Consider the following 16,469-nt stretch of genomic DNA (forward strand, 5'->3'; position numbering starts at 1 on the left):
AACTAACTGTACTGATAGAGAGGGCACTAGGACACTCTTTAAGTAACTGTTCTGATGGAGAGGGCACTAGGACAGCCTTTAACTAACTGTACTGATGGAGAGGGCACTAGGACAGCCTTTAACTAACTGTACTGATGGAGAGGGCACTAGGACACCCTTTAACTAACTGTACTGATGGAGAGGGCACTAGGATAGCCTTTAACTCACTGTAGTGATGATGAGGGCACTAGGATAATCTTTAACTAACTACTGATGGAGAGGGCACTAGGACAGCCTTTAACTAATTGTACTGACTGAAGGGGCACTATGACACTCTTTAACTAACTGTACTGATGAAGGAGGCAGTAGGATTAGCTTTAACTAAATGTACTGATGGAGGGAGGGGGGTTGCTAGAGCATCCTGGTGCTACCTGTTCTGATTGAAGGGGCACTTGTACTCCCTTAAACTAACTGTACTGATTTGAGGGGCACTAGTACATCTGATAAATAACTATACTGATGGAGGGGAAACTGGGACACTCTTAAATTAGCTGAACAGGTGGAGGGGGCATTAATTTTACTGATGAGTCTGTAGCTTGGTAAACTAAGGAGATATCAAAGTTGTTTCTTTGGTATTACGGTAAAGAAAATGATATTTGAAAAACAATATCAATCTAGTTGTGACTGAAAAATTAAAGTTGAAGAAAACGTTCACCACCGATACAACAAATAAAAGTCAAGTTCAATAGACACCACTCAGAAATAAGCATTTACAACATTACAAGTGGACTGTGCTGATAAACCACAAAGCCAATCCAAACTGAGTTCTAGTTGTAAAACTCTTCACTAATGGTTCACTATTGGGTTAAGTATCCTGTGTACTGGTGCTAATTCTCCTACTCTAACAATTACGATACTACTGGCATTAGTGTAATATACATACTGATACTGTGTTTTTGTCCATGATACAGTGACTGTTACATTGTGTTAACATTTATAATACAGTGACTGTTATATTGTGTTAACATTTATAATACAGTGACTGTTATATTGTGTTAACATCCACAATACAGTGACTGTTACATTGTGTTAACATCTATAAAACAGTGACTGTTATATTGTGTTAACATTTATAATACAGTGACTGTTATATTGTGTTAACATCCACAATACAGTGACTGTTACATTGTGTTAACATCTATAAAACAGTGACTGTTATATTGTGTTAACATTTATAATACAGTGACTGTTATATTGTGTTAACATCCACAATACAGTGACTGTTACATTGTGTTAACATCTATAAAACAGTGACTGTTATATTGTGTTAACATTTATAATACAGTGACTGTTATATTGTGTTAACATCCACAATACAGTGACTGTTACATTGTGTTAACATCTATAAAACAGTGACTGTTATATTGTGTTAATATTTATAATACAGTGACTGTTATATTGTGTTAACATCCATAATACAGTGACTGTTACATTGTGTTAACATCCATAACACAGTGACTGTTATATTGTGTTAACATTTGTAACACTGTGACTGTTATATTGTGTTAACATCTATAACATGGTGACATTTGAAATGTGTTAACATCTATCATATACTGCCTGTATCTGTGGTTTAATATCCACAATACAATAACTTTAACACTTAATAAAGCGCCTACAACATTTTGTAAGTATCATCTTTCAAAAGCTTTATTGATGAACTTTATTTGACAGAAGCATGTTTGATTGTAGAAATCCAAGGACTTTTTCATTGATTTTTATATATATTAATAAAAAAGTGTGTTACCCATGTGAACCCTGAAGGAAAAGCTAGTGATCTAATTCACATTACACAGCTGCATATTCCGAAAGGGAAAACTTATTGCGAGATTTGGCTTGAACAGGCCTTCTCACATAAAAAGGCAATGCTGACCTAAATATGACGCCCTCAACAGAATACACCAGACCTATATAGTGTGCTAAGGTCTGTACACAAGGATTTTAGTGAAGGTGTGTGCTATCACCAATTGACGTTTAACTGTATATCTTATGTATTGAAAGACATCTTTTGTTGGATTGTTTCCCTATTTCATTGCAACATGTTACTTTCTATTGATTATAACAATGTTTGAAATCTATAAACATAAACTTTTTTTGCATTTTGTTTCCATGCCTATAATAAATATAGTATAGGCTATACGTATGTGAAGAATAAAGGTCGCAAATTCCAAACACAACTCAATCCAACAGACAAAACCCTAAGGTTTGAATTAACTGAAGACCAATCAAGAGGAAGGTCAGCCAATCAATGAGTGATCATGAGTGGCCACTATATAAGACCACTGACTAATGCTTAGCACCAGCCATGTGAACTAGCTCGGGTAAAATATATGGGGTACATTGAGGCAATTTATCACAACCAAATCTACACAATGTCAAAGAATACACCGGACACACATATACACCAATACATTTGTAATTCGACCACTAAAAATACATTGATCAAGATAAAGAATTAGTTAAGGTCACATTAAGAATGCTTACAGAACAAAAAAGACAATATCCATGACCCAGCAAGAAATGGATGGACTTAAAACCATAATACAAACTTGTTTCCCCCCCCCCCCCCCACCCCCTGTTCTTGAAAGAAACACTAAAGTGGGAAGGGGGCTTATTTGTGGTGAAATATGGTATCTTGAACACTTGCAAAGACTGGTGACAAAAAAAGACTCAATCAATATTTTCATTGTCTAAACTTCGCTGGTCTGATTTTTTTCTTTCAAAATTACAGATTTCATTAGTCAGCATATATGAAGCAACTGCCACACAGACTCATTTTAACATGTTACATTTGATTTGTTTTTCCCTCATGTCTGTCTATATAACAGACTACTATAACTCTAAGAAAGAAGGATGTTTTCTGCTACATTATTACATAAGATGCAGGATCTATATATAGATCCCCCCACTAGCTATGTGTCAGATAATCTCATTCAAATCACTCAGAGATCTTTATGTTGGAATTTTCTTGCAGATGCTAGAACCATCAGTGGATGAACTCAACATCTGGGGCCAAATCTTATCCATTTTGTTAGCTTAATTTAGAATATTTCATCTTTCCTAATATTCAATTAACCTATCAAGATCAAAACAAATGCCAGAAATATTATTGATATCGAGTTTTAATCCTTTATCTAAAAGCATTTTTTATATCATATCAATAAACATAAGAGTATAGTAAAACAATTTTGTTTTATTTTTTTTTACTTCATTTGTTTAATAACCAGACTTTGAGAATTGGAGGCTGTGTAATGGAAAGCTGATGAGATGGAATACAGCTGTGATCCCAGTACAAGGTAGCTGAGTTAAAACAGTAAATGAAAACATCTACTTCACACAATTCAGTAGAGCTCCACTTAACAGGAACAAACATATGTCATGTTTCATTAATAATTACCTCATTCCACTTGGAGGAATAGTACAATTCCATTCCACATAATCAATTGTTTTAAAGTTACTGCTAGTGTCTGATCCCACAAAGTATATTTTACAAATCTATATATATATAAATCATTACATAACCTTAAACTATATTTGCAAATAAATATTTGTGTTCTAGATAAAGCATGCAGAATGGTTGTGTTGACCTTCATTGTACTAAGTACAAGTGAATCAAGATTCAAGTTACATGTTTATAGAGTGAACCTGAGATTTACAATAATATAGATTTAAATAGGACATTAACTGGACAGTAAATTAACAGAAAAACAAACATTCTAAAACAATGGCTACATAACCCATTTTCTAATTGGATAATTTTCATGACCTAATCTTAAATATACTTACTAAAGATTATACTAACCCCAATATGGCAGCTAGCAGTCTTTACTATTGAGGCGGATGATCAATCTCAACATTGGAGAAATTCATGAAAACAACATGTATAATGTGTTTTATTGAAATATGAAAAGGAGAGAGTGAAGATAATAATCTTTGTTATTTGTTCTGATTCGCTTTCTTCTGCATCAAAAAAACAAGCATACTATCTTCTAAATAAAAGAGAAAAATAACTGTAGACCTATCTGAAATAAATAAAGAGAAAAATAACTGTAGACCTATCTGAAATAAATAAATTGATCCTAAGGTAATTTAGGTTAACTGTGATGTCAATGTTACATGTAATTTAGGTTAACTGTGATGTCAACATTACAGGTCATTAAGGTAAACTGTGATGTCAACATTTCATGTCATAAAGGTTAACTGTGATGTCAACATTACAGGTAATTTAGGTTAACTGTGATGTCAATGTTACAGGTAATTTAGGGTTAACTGTGATGTCAATATTACAGGTAATTTAGGTAAACTGTGATATCAACATTTCATGTCATTTGGGTAAACTGTGATGAAATTTCTATAATGCTGTCAGGACAAGAATGAACTGTAATATTTCAATTTCTACCCAAACTTGAATTGTTAAAGACAAAATCTGCCCAGATTTCCAACATCTCTGTGAATTTCAGATGATTGTTTTTCACCAGTATGAATCTGTCACCAAATTTGTTTTTCTGACTATCTTGACATATTAATTAAAAACCTACTTTCTGACAACCTGTTTGGTGGACATGTAAATATGTGCTTCATATATTACAAAAACCAGTACAATTATATAAGGATGGAACCTTGCTTTGTTGATCTCGTGAGTTGATGGACTAAGTAAACACATGTACAATAACCTCAACATAAACTGCTCCACAGCTAATTATATATTACCTCTACAATATTACACCTAATGTGACTTTCTCATTCTGTATGTGACATTGGATTAATCTGACCTTGAATTAATCAGCGACCAGTTTTATATTGTACCAGCCAGGATTAAATGGATTTATTTACAATTGTAATCTAATGTGTTACAAATGTATTACTTACATCTCTTTTAAATGCCTGCAGAGGCATATATTATAGAAGTTTAAACTCCAGTTTAAATAAAATGGATATCCCTACTGTAAACATATTGGTAATTCTGCATGTTTGCCATTTCTTCTCGCCATGATTTTCAATCTTTGAAGGTCATACAAAAGAACTGAATTAAGATTGAATGTTAAACCTCTGCGCTGATATTAAATTTGAACATTGTAGTATGTACTGCATCAGCATTATATCTATATACATTGTCTTTATATACTGAAAAACATAGAAGCTTTACACAGATTTTGGAAGTAAATTGATTTAATAGTAATTTTACCTTTTTACTTACGTATTTCAAAACTTTCAGTATTCTATATTTTTAAAGTAGCAAATAATTAATAGTTAAATAAATTACATGTGAACATGTGTAGCAAGCCAGACAGAGGCAAAGGAAAGGCTTGACAACAATTCTATCTCCTCACTACACGTCTACCCTTGATATTCTACAAACTGTAATGTATGTGTTCACTATGCACCTGTCACAAACATTTATCCTCCCTTCCCTCCTTCACGTGTTGTCAGGCACCTAATCTCTTATAAAAAGTCTAGCATGTATTCATACAAAAAAAGGATTTTATTCAGGGATTAGATTAGATATCACTATCAAGGTGCAGCAGTACAATTACACATGCATGGTATGACTCACAAATTTCACTTTAGTTTAATAAATGTGCATGTTGCAAGCTGAATATGAATCACGCCATGCATTTGAAAGAATTATGTAGTTAAGTCAGAAAGATGATTAGTGAACGTTTGAAAGAATGATTAATTCTTCAATCATAAAAATTAGTGATTTTAAATAAGTCTGTTTTATGGAAAATTTTGTTCATCATGCAGGGGCACCATTGAGTTCATTCAATAATCAATCCCAAGATGTTTAAATTAAATTATTGGTATTGTGACAGCTGAAGGGAGATAACTGCATTTATATGCATCACAAATGTTCCAATACAGAAGAAATTTTGTCATGGTTATCTATTTATCATACTTTATGTCACAGTACAATATGCAGCAATAATTAGTGTTTCTTGAGAATTCTGAAATGAATTTATTACCTTGTTACTATGTTATAATGTTAACTTCTATAGTAATGTTATATCGACTAAAACATGCCATTATATATACAAGGTCTACATCTTCACGTTACTGATCTAGATATGTATTATTATCGTTAAAACATTTTACACAAGTATTACAAAAGCAAAAAGCATTCACTGAATTAAGAGGATTAAATGTGCACATTTTTTTTCTTTTAAGAGATTTGCATTACATGCCAACAATCCCCTATATAAGTAACCCAACATGTATTGTAATCTGATTTCTGCTATTCAGGGTTCAGCTTCAGATCTACACAAGTACACAGACTAAGAAGATTGGCTGGAATCCAAAACTTAATCTGAAGGGAATTAAATCACCAGATTGTGTACATTTTATGGTGGATATTTCTATTGTTCTGTATTAAATAACAGAAAGCAATTAAGTTTTATTGCAGAATATATACAAGGTATTACCAATGTTAATCAAGGTTTGTGTACTGTTAAAGATACTGTGAAAGTACAGGTATACATAATGTGTATCACACCTGGGTATATGTGTGTAGGCATACATCTGCAGATATCACACCTGTGTATATGTGTGTAGGTAAGCACTGACAGGTATCACATATTGGAAAATGTATGAGGGTTTCTACTAACAGGTGCTAAACTTGAATGTATGTGCGTACTGGCAGGTATCACACCTGGGTATATGTGTGTAGGCATACATCTGCAGATATCACACCTGGGTATATGTGTGTAGGTAAGCACTGACAGGTATCACATATTGGAAAATGTATGAAGGTTTCTACTAACAGGTGCTAAACCTGAATGTATTATGCGTACTGGCAGGTATCACACCTGGGTATATGTGTGTAGGTAAACACTGGCAGGTATCACACCTGGGTATATGTGTGTAGGCATACATCTGCAGATATCACACCTGGGTATATGTGTGTAGGTAAGCATTGACAGGTATCACATATTGGAAAATGTATGAAGGTTTCTACTAACAGGTGCTAAACCTGAATGTATGTGCGTACTGGCAGGTATCACACCTGGGTATATGTGTGTAGGTAAACACTGGCAGGTATCACACCTGGGTATATGTGTGTAGGTAAACACTGGCAGGTACCACACCAGGGTATATGTGTGTAGGTAAACACTGGCAGGTATCACACCTGGGTATATGTGTGTAGCTGTACAACATGTATACTGGCAAGTATCACACTTTGAGTGTAGGAACATACTGCCAGGTTTACATTTCACCTGGGGATGAGTGTGTAAACACTGGCAGACATCATATTTAAATATATGCATACAGGTATACATCTACATATATCACACCAGCATGGGAATATGTGTGAAGTACACATCTCACAAAGGTATATTTTTGTACATATTCACAGGTATCACACCTGGGTATATTGTATACCAGCAGGTATCACACCTGGGTATCACACCTGGGTATATTATATACCAGTAGGTATCACACCTGGGAATATTATATACCAGCAGGTATCACATCTGGGTATATTGTATACCAGCAGGTATCACACCTGGGTATCACACCTGGGTATATTATATACCAGCAGGTATCACACCTGGGTATATTGTATACCAGCAGGTATCACACCTGGGTATCACACCTGGGTATATTGTATACCAGCAGGTATCACACCTGGGTATCACACCTGGGTATATTGTATACCAGCAGGTATCACACCTGGGTATATTATATACCAGCAGGTATCATACCTGGGTATATTGTATACCAGCAGGTATCACACCTGGGTATATTGTATACCAGCAGGTATCACACCTGGGTATATTATATACCAGCAGGTATCACACCTGAGTATCACACCTGGGTATATTATATACCAGCAGGTATCACACCTAGGTATCACACCTGGGTATATTATATAGCATATATTATATTATATACAACATCAGGAATCATCTGAAGGTATTTTGTATACCAGCAGTTATACACACTGGGTATCACACCTGGGAATATTAATAAGCATTATCAACTCTGGGTATATTTATTATCACAGGTATCAACATGGGTATCACACCAGGTTATCAAAGTAATGTACAGTGTCACATGTATCACAATGTAATCACACCTGGGTATATTGTATACCAGCAGGTATCACACGTGATATATTTGGTTGTCATGTTAAGTGATTAATTTTCTCTCTATGTATATATATATATATATATCAGTATAACAATTTGTGATGTCTTTCAATTATGTAGTGCTTCTATCGCCTGAAGATCTAATACGTAATGGCTTCTTTTATCAATTATTAATCAGTGCTCCAGATAGCCTGCGTGAATGCGTTTTCACGCACAATAATAACATAATTTCCCCTAGGAAAAAAATTATCACAATAACATAACGTCACAATGTAGGTTACTAAGTAATGTACAGTGTACATGTAATGTAATCACCTGAAGATGGCCGTAGGCCTGAAAACGTAACAAGCGATATATTTGGTTGTGATTATAAACCAGTTGCATAGCAAATATTTCTCTCTCTCTCTCTATATATATATATATATATCAGTATAACAATTTGTGATGTCTTTCAATTTATAAAGGTCTATGAAAACCCCACATGTCAAAAAGTTATCTGGAGCACTGATTAATTAAATTTCCTTTCATCTCCTCAACTTCAACATCTTGTATATATGTCTATCTTATATATCAACCTTATAGTAAGAGCTTATATCTTGATGTAGTTCCTGTGTGCTTGACTGTTGATATTTGAATAGAGGTTGGTAATACTCTATAAACTCTGGAGTAATACAAGAAGTCACAAGAAATCGAAAAATTTCATGGTAAAAGAAAAAAAGCTAAATAACAAAATGTCTCTAATAAGAAAAGGCACAACTAGGACACTAATCTAATATATACAAAAAGTTTTGTACGGTTGAGTGGAATGGTTCCAAAGTTGTAGTCCGGAAAGGAAAGTTAACACTAATTTTTGACTATGTTTCAATGATAACAGAAAAAATATGAAAAACAAAATGTCATCAATAGAAAAAGGCACAAAGAATGCACTAACCAAATATACACAGAAAGTTTTGTGAAGTTGAGTTGAACGGTTTAGAAGTTATAGCCAGAAAAAGGCCCTTGGATGTATGTACAGATGCCTGAAATTAATAACCTCACAAATGTGTTTTGCAGGGGATTAGGTTACATAAGGTTATCTTCAAAACCAAAAGGTATTTATTCCATATAGTCATGATTTTTCAAAAACAAATATATCTGATATTATCAATACTAGTATGTATCAAACTCTCAATGCTCAATACAATATGTTGTTGTCAGTGATATTTTTTTATCTGAAATTAATATGTGTAGTGAAAGCTTTTCGTAATGGAAATATTTGTATGAATTGGCTTCAATATTAGTCATCAATTTTCAATTGGTAACCATGGTAACAATTGAATTGATTGGCTCAAAGTCTATTAGAAATATAATTATTGATTTTAACAATTCATCAACAATTAGAATAAATTTTCCAGAACATTAATGAATACAGAAGTACAACAAAGTTACATTTATAGGATTCACACCAACCATCACAGAATTGTGTTTCACATTGTATGTGGAGGGCATGTAAGCAAACCATCTGAACTAAACCTTCAGAATTCAGAACTGTTAAGGTATCTCCCTACATCTACACCTATATTTGTATCAGGAAAGAATCTAAACAATTCTCCATTATAAAATTTCGAGGACAAAGAATCTCCACACTTGAAACCACTTTATGAATTACATTTGTTTATGTAACCATATTAAAAAGTAATGCAACTATTTAGATTTTAGACTTAGCTGACGTTTTTGTCAGTCAGTAAGTAATAAGCTGAAGTACTATATTGCTAATTGTTAATATGATTAATCTTTGTTCTCTAAAGCCTAAATGTAACAGAGACTATGTCTAAATTTAACAGTCCCACCAAAGAAAATTTAGTAGTACCATCACTGAAAAAAAATTCCTTGTACTCACTGAATAAATATATGAATCTTTTGGTTACTTTATCCCTCCCAAAATGACCACGAAATTATTGGTAACATGACAGGACTTACCTTCAACACCATGTTATCATCATGCAATTGAAAAGTATCCTTGATGATGGACCTGATCTCATCTGATCCGTAATCTTCTCGGATTTGTATACTTTGGGTAACTTTGTACTCTGGGGTATCTTCTGAAACAGTTATAGCAAAATGTCATTCACAGAGAAAGTAAATATGTGTAAATGATTAACTGATTATCTGGCATCTTAATATAGGGATACTAACCAGCAACTATTTCCATTTAAAACAAAAAAAAATCTGAAAACAAGGTCTGTATCTAGAGCTACAATTATATAATGATCACAATTAGCTATCAGTTTACATGACCAACAGTGTCATAGCCAAAGGTTTTTCCTCAATGTAATTTGAATGTCAGAAAAGCAATACATAACGTATAAAACTATCCATCAAATAACTTGTTGTGTCTACATTATAATTCACGATTTCAATGTTCAAGTTCAGCTTTCATCATGAATATAGGCAAAACGATCTGCATGCAAAAATAAAGCCTTGTAAACAGCAAGTTTGCCAAACTCACTTGGAGGGAGACAACTCCAAATTCTTTAAAAGCACAAACTACTTTCTTACGACTTCAAAATCTCAAAAGTCTTCCACTTTCCTTACTGATTTGTTGAAAAAGGAAATAAATGCACTTTCGAATGCTTCAAATTTTAAACACATCAATTCCATATATATAAAAGGAGCACAAGATTCATGTGGGTTATACATATAGATTTTTGAGCTGATGATAGAGAGCATTTTTTCTGACCCAGATTTAGTTCTTATTGGGATGTTGGATAGAAAAAGGTCTTTCTTGCCTCAGTCACATGTATAAATGTCCTTTAATGCCACAGAACTTTGCCTCAGTCACATGTATAAATGTCCTTTAATGCCACAGAACTTCAATATAAAAGGAAGCAAGTATAAGTTATAGCTGGGAGAAGGAGTAATTTTGTTGATTAAGTGTCAGAAGGTTTTGACAACTAGTTGGTCAGAGACAAAAAAGTCAAATGAGAAGCACTTTAAAGCAAACCATGGATGTTATGTGTATAAAGATTGGAATTATGCTTAGTGACTGCTGTCAAACTGTTTGGTTCTGTTCGCAAACACCAACACAAAATATAAGAAATCTTACTGGCTGACAGAAAGCTTTAAAGCTAACTCCAAATCACAGACATAGAGATAAGTACATGCTCAAAATACAAATAAATATGGAAGTTACTTAACCTAAGTCACAGCAGTATGGTTTCAGAGACAACAACAACCAACACAAATTGTAAAATAATGTTGAATACACTTGATTAATTAAATGAAATGAAAACACAGTACTGACATATATTTATTAATTATTTTATATGAAAGATCTGCAGTGCAACATTATCTTTTTAATAGAACTACAACATTGCAGCTAGGATGTGACATGCTAAATGTGTTAAGTACTTTGTGCTAAAGACAATACCTTACATTGTATTGACATTGTACCGGTATCATATTCAAGACTCAAATGGAAATACAGATTAACTGCTCTATATCTATGATCTCCATTGCAAGCAAATGGCGTAAGCATGTCAAACTGTTCGGAGACAAAAGATTTTTCTACTATAAAATACATTTTTATGCTTATCAATACATCTACAAATCGTTATAATCATGGAACATATCTCCATCATGTCAATCGTCATCTTACCAAGATCCAGGCGTTTAAGTTCCACCCAGATTTTCCTCACACCTGCGTCCGACATGATGTTTACCAAACAGTCGATCGCAATCAGTTGTGCGTTTGGATCTGACAGGTGCGAGACTGAATCTCAAAAACGATAGCTGTGCCCATTGATATCTAACCTGAAATCCGGAAGTCCAATGTGGACTTAGACATAGTTGCGTATTTTCATATGAGTAGACCTACTTTCACCTTAGCTAAGGCTTCACAGACATGAATAACCATTTCGGCTTATCATTTCCGTCCAAAGTAACATCAATGTATTGTTTAAAGGTAGCTCACCAGATTGTACGCATTGTAAAACAGAAGAGACAATACATCATTTTTCAACATTACAATAGATTCAATCAGGGACGTATATGACAGATCTATACGTCCCTGATTCAATCAAGAAAGAAAAAAATATAATTGCCAAATTCAACAGAATAAAAAAATCAATACACATCCATCAGTCAGGTTTTAACATTATATGGAAATGAAAGATAATTGCATAGATTGCTCGTCGATTTCCTAAGAAAGATCGACTACTGAGATAAAATACAAACGGTAAACAGAATAGTCGAAGGGAGACAACTCCCAGGATACCCAGAGAGACATTACCAGAGAGTATTCCTACTGACCCTCTCATTCATTGAGTCCCCGGAGTCCAATCCCCCGCATTCACTTTTGTAAAATAGTCTACACTTATAGCGAAGGCAGGGTTTTTTACGAGCGGAATGCCCGCTGCCAAAAATGTACATACAAATAAACAAAACACCCCTTCAAGCATTTATTAAACAAAGGACTAATAATGACGAAAAATACACCAAAAAACCCTCCACAATTAAGGTCTTACGTCCAGTATAGATTAAACATAAAGGGAACCTCGGGGTACAACGGTCATGGGCGTTGGTTTGCAGTCGGATTCGGATCTTTTACCCTGGCTTGTAGCAAATGGAACACTGTTAGGTATGGCAATGAGGATTAACAGCTCTCGATAATTTTTATGCATAAGTGTTTATTCAACACTGGCTCTAGGGTGAAAAAGTAAACAACAATTCCTGTAATCTCGAAATATATAAATCAACTTAGCACCATACCTGGTGCGTTTTGTCTGTTGCCAACTGATGAACATTTCTTTTTAAATTTGGATGATTCCTAATCAAACAATTATATCATGCTCATGTGGTGATGTCCACTTTCTAGCTGGCATAATACGCAAATTAATAGGATGGAAGTGAAAATACGTCTACTCGTAAGAAAACACACAACTCCGTCTAAACTTCACATTTGACTTCCGGGTTTTAGCTGAGCAAAGCTATCGTTTAAAAGATTACGCAAAAAATGCGCACAAAATTATACTGAATGATCTAGTTGTAGTTGCGTATTTTCATATAGTTAGATCTAATTTCACTATAAAGTTGAAGTCGACATCACTATGGAACAACTACAATTTTATATGATTTCTACTATTTCTCTCCCTTTTTATGCCAGTTGGCAATAACCACCACGTGTACATCTGGCAGTTTAAAGAAAAAACAATATTATGTTGCTGCACTTCTTTTTGTACAGGCGTCAGAATATGTGTCACAAGAATTTTGTGTGTGTGTGTGCGTGTTTGAATAAGTGTTCTTAGTTTTTTCCGAGGGAATCTTTGTTTACAGCAATTTTTCTTTCTATTAGAGAGAAATGGGATAAGAATAAATAAAATCTCAAATTCAAATTTCCAATGTGATTGATTACTGCAAATCTCCATAGCAACCTAAACATGGAATTGGTTTTCCTACATCCTATCCCTTGGACAAACATATTCAGCGTTTTCAGGATTTAATGCTTTGATAGAAAAATGTTTCGGAATTATTTTTATAATAAAACAGAGATCGATGTGCTCAATTTTAAGTTACATTACTCTGAACTAGGCGACTTGGGATATCCAAATAGCCATGTTTCATGTTTCTCCTCCTGACCTTGTTCAAGATATTTTTGGAGAGGACATCAACTTTTTCTTGTATTTTGGACGAGACTTCTGCATCTATGCAGAGAACGCTTCTCATCTAACCTTCCAGTAAATATGTTGGTGTATCTAATTTTTTTTGTATTACACTATCTTTTGTCAAGTCAACCTTATTTATCATTATGTCTTATGCATCTCTCTAATATGTATTTCATTAGCTCTTAATACTTGGAGGAATAAAGATATGAATATCTAAATTGAGAGCAAAATCAGAGGAAAGAATAGAAAAGAATGGATGAGATCCAACCCTTTAAAGAACAAACAATTGTGGGCATAAAGATCCCCAAGGATATTTTAGACCAAACTTGGGCAAAACCCGATCATTCCTCTAGGAGCAGGATTTAATGAATTTGCCCTTTCCCAAATTTCCCCCACAAACTCCAGCTTTTAGCATTCGACTCTGAACACGAGTTTATACCTGAATTACAGGCAAATGCCATTTGTTTGTTTTTTTTTCTTCTATTTTCCAAGACTCGTAAGGATTTGATCTACACATTTCCACTGGATATTAATCTGCTTCTCGGATTTCTGGTTTCACAGGTTCAAGGTAATTTCTTCTTGCAAACTTTGTTGGACTTCTTACTACCGATGAAGGGAAGGTGTGAACGACACACTTACTGTAGTATTGAACAAAGTACTGATACTATTGTATTGAAGTATTCAAATAATCGAGTCAAGTATACAACGACCTCTGTGATTGGTCGGGGGCGGAGTTTAGACAACCTGAATAGTTGATCTGACACCCAATTTGTACCGGTAGGCGGAGTTAATGTACACTATCAGTTACATAACAATTACGAAGTAATCGCTGGAAAAATGTCCGACGACGGCAACAGTACGCAAAATTTTCTACGTCAGATTGACCCAGGGTTGGCGAAATATGCGTCAGAATTCAAGAAATGTGATGTCAGCAATCTTAATACCTTGCGATATTTATTACCAAGTGAGGTAAATTCCATGGAAATGCCACAGGTGTACAAACGAATGGTGATAGATAAGATCATTAACATGCAAACGCCAGAAACTAAAAGTGCATTTAAAAAGAAAATGAAGGCAGATGCCGGCACGGCCGCATCACATCCACCTAAACGGCTGAAGTTTGAAAACACTGTTAGTAGTCCCGGTATTGACGTTACGGATGCAGCAAAATCCGACTCGGGGATTTGTGGATCGACGCAGAATGACAGTTACCTTAAAAAAAAACTGGGTCGTCTGAGAGACGAAAAGGAAACACTTGTGATTTTGCTTTCTCACAAAATCTAGTAGAGAATGACTATATGACTATATTCACTGTTAAAGATGTTATGAATTCTCCGGTCCCAGTGATCTAACCTGTTGATATATATATTGTACGTAAATTAGTTTAGTACTGAGTAACTTTCGTTTTCTCGTTGTACCATCGATGGAAAAGCAAGGTATCATTGGGTGTAGAACGAAACAAATGGGACAACCCAATTAGGTCTGATCTGAAGCCACCTGTGACTTGGACTCTTCCAATTAACCTCTCGCGACAGTCGAGTGTCTGCACGGATTTTTTCACCTGGCTCCACCCACAATCGATCTAGACTTGGCTCTGCCAATCAGAGAGCTTGTTGCATAAATTTAAGGAATTCGATTGGTGAAGTACTTCAGTACAATACTATCAATACTTTGTTCAGTACTAGAGTACTTGAAACGTTCACACCTTCCCTTCATCGGTAGTAAGAGATCTATCGGCCAAATATGCTTCTAGACCTTTTGGTTTTTGAGAAGAAATCCGAAAATTCACAACAAAATACATATGTGTACTTGCATTCAACGTTTGAGAATGATCCACAATCTCTCAGAAAGAGTGAAAAGAAATTACTAATGTTAACAAGAGGACAAGGGGCCTTAACGGTCACCTGAGGAATATATTTCAATAATCTGGGGATTTTAAAATGTTGCAAAAATGTAACAACACTTGTGCAGGACCGTATGTAAAACATCTGTACCAAGTTTGAACATGATCCACCCAGTGGTTCTTGAGAGGAAGTCCAAAATGTCTTAGCCAAACAGAGGCCAGGGTGGCCATCATGGATTTTGTCCCGCCCCAAAAAGTTAAAACATTTGCCAGGACATTGTGAAGAACATTCGTTTCAAGTTTAGACATGATAAACCCAGTGGTTAATCTGACTGTTGGTTCATGCGAAGAAGATTTTTAAAGATTTACCTAATTTTACCCCCTTTTCCCCCTCACGTCCTTTTTCTTCGCAAACTGGAAGCGGCTTCCCATGGGGATGCTTTGTGCCAAGTTTGGTCAAAATCCATCCACTGGTTCTTGAGAAGTCGTCATTTAATGAAGGTTTTTACATATGGCCCCTTTTACACACCTTATGGGCCCAAAGGGGATATAATCACTTTTTTCAACTTAATTTCATGTCCTTCACTAAGGGATGCTTTCTACCAAATTTGGTTGAAATCCGTCATGGTTGAATTTTTTATCCTTTTGAGCGCCCCCTAGTGGGACCGGTTTTTTTCCATTTGCAAACTTTGTAGACCTTGCCATAAGGACCCTAAATATCAAATATGAACTTAATCCGACTGTTGGTTCATGAGAAGATTTTTAAAGATTTAACTAATTTTACCCTCCCCCCCCCTCCTGGGGCCACGCCCTTTTTCTTCGCAAACTTGAAGCGGCTTCCCATGGGGATGCTTTGTG

The 16,469-nt window shown here is 34.8% G+C and overlaps 2 protein-coding genes across 2 annotated transcripts in view; one reads left to right on the forward strand and one right to left on the reverse strand.

Moving 5' to 3' along the window:
- The window catches only part of LOC132561346 (uncharacterized), a 39,496-nt gene extending 27,583 nt beyond the window's left edge, over window positions 1-11,913 (reverse strand). The window contains exons 1-2 of the mRNA XM_060226072.1: window positions 11,764-11,913; window positions 10,086-10,207 (exon numbers count right to left, since the gene is read on the reverse strand). Coding sequence (XP_060082055.1) covers window positions 10,086-10,207; window positions 11,764-11,818 — 177 coding nt within the window. The 5' untranslated portion in view covers window positions 11,819-11,913. The remainder of the gene's footprint in view (window positions 1-10,085; window positions 10,208-11,763) is intronic.
- A 2,613-nt stretch (window positions 11,914-14,526) lies between these two features.
- On the forward strand, window positions 14,527-15,115 carry LOC132561329 (uncharacterized). The gene has a single exon (XM_060226052.1). It carries the CDS (start codon window positions 14,606-14,608, stop codon window positions 15,050-15,052), a length of 447 nt encoding a protein of 148 aa, XP_060082035.1. The 5' UTR covers window positions 14,527-14,605; the 3' UTR covers window positions 15,053-15,115.
- Window positions 15,116-16,469: the final 1,354 nt, after the last annotated feature.

The sequence above is a fragment of the Ylistrum balloti genome, unplaced genomic scaffold, assembly GCF_031769215.1.
Source record: "Ylistrum balloti isolate Yb309-2 unplaced genomic scaffold, AGI_CSIRO_Ybal_v1 Utg371194, whole genome shotgun sequence".
In the NCBI taxonomy this organism is placed as follows: Eukaryota; Metazoa; Mollusca; class Bivalvia; order Pectinida; family Pectinidae; genus Ylistrum; species Ylistrum balloti.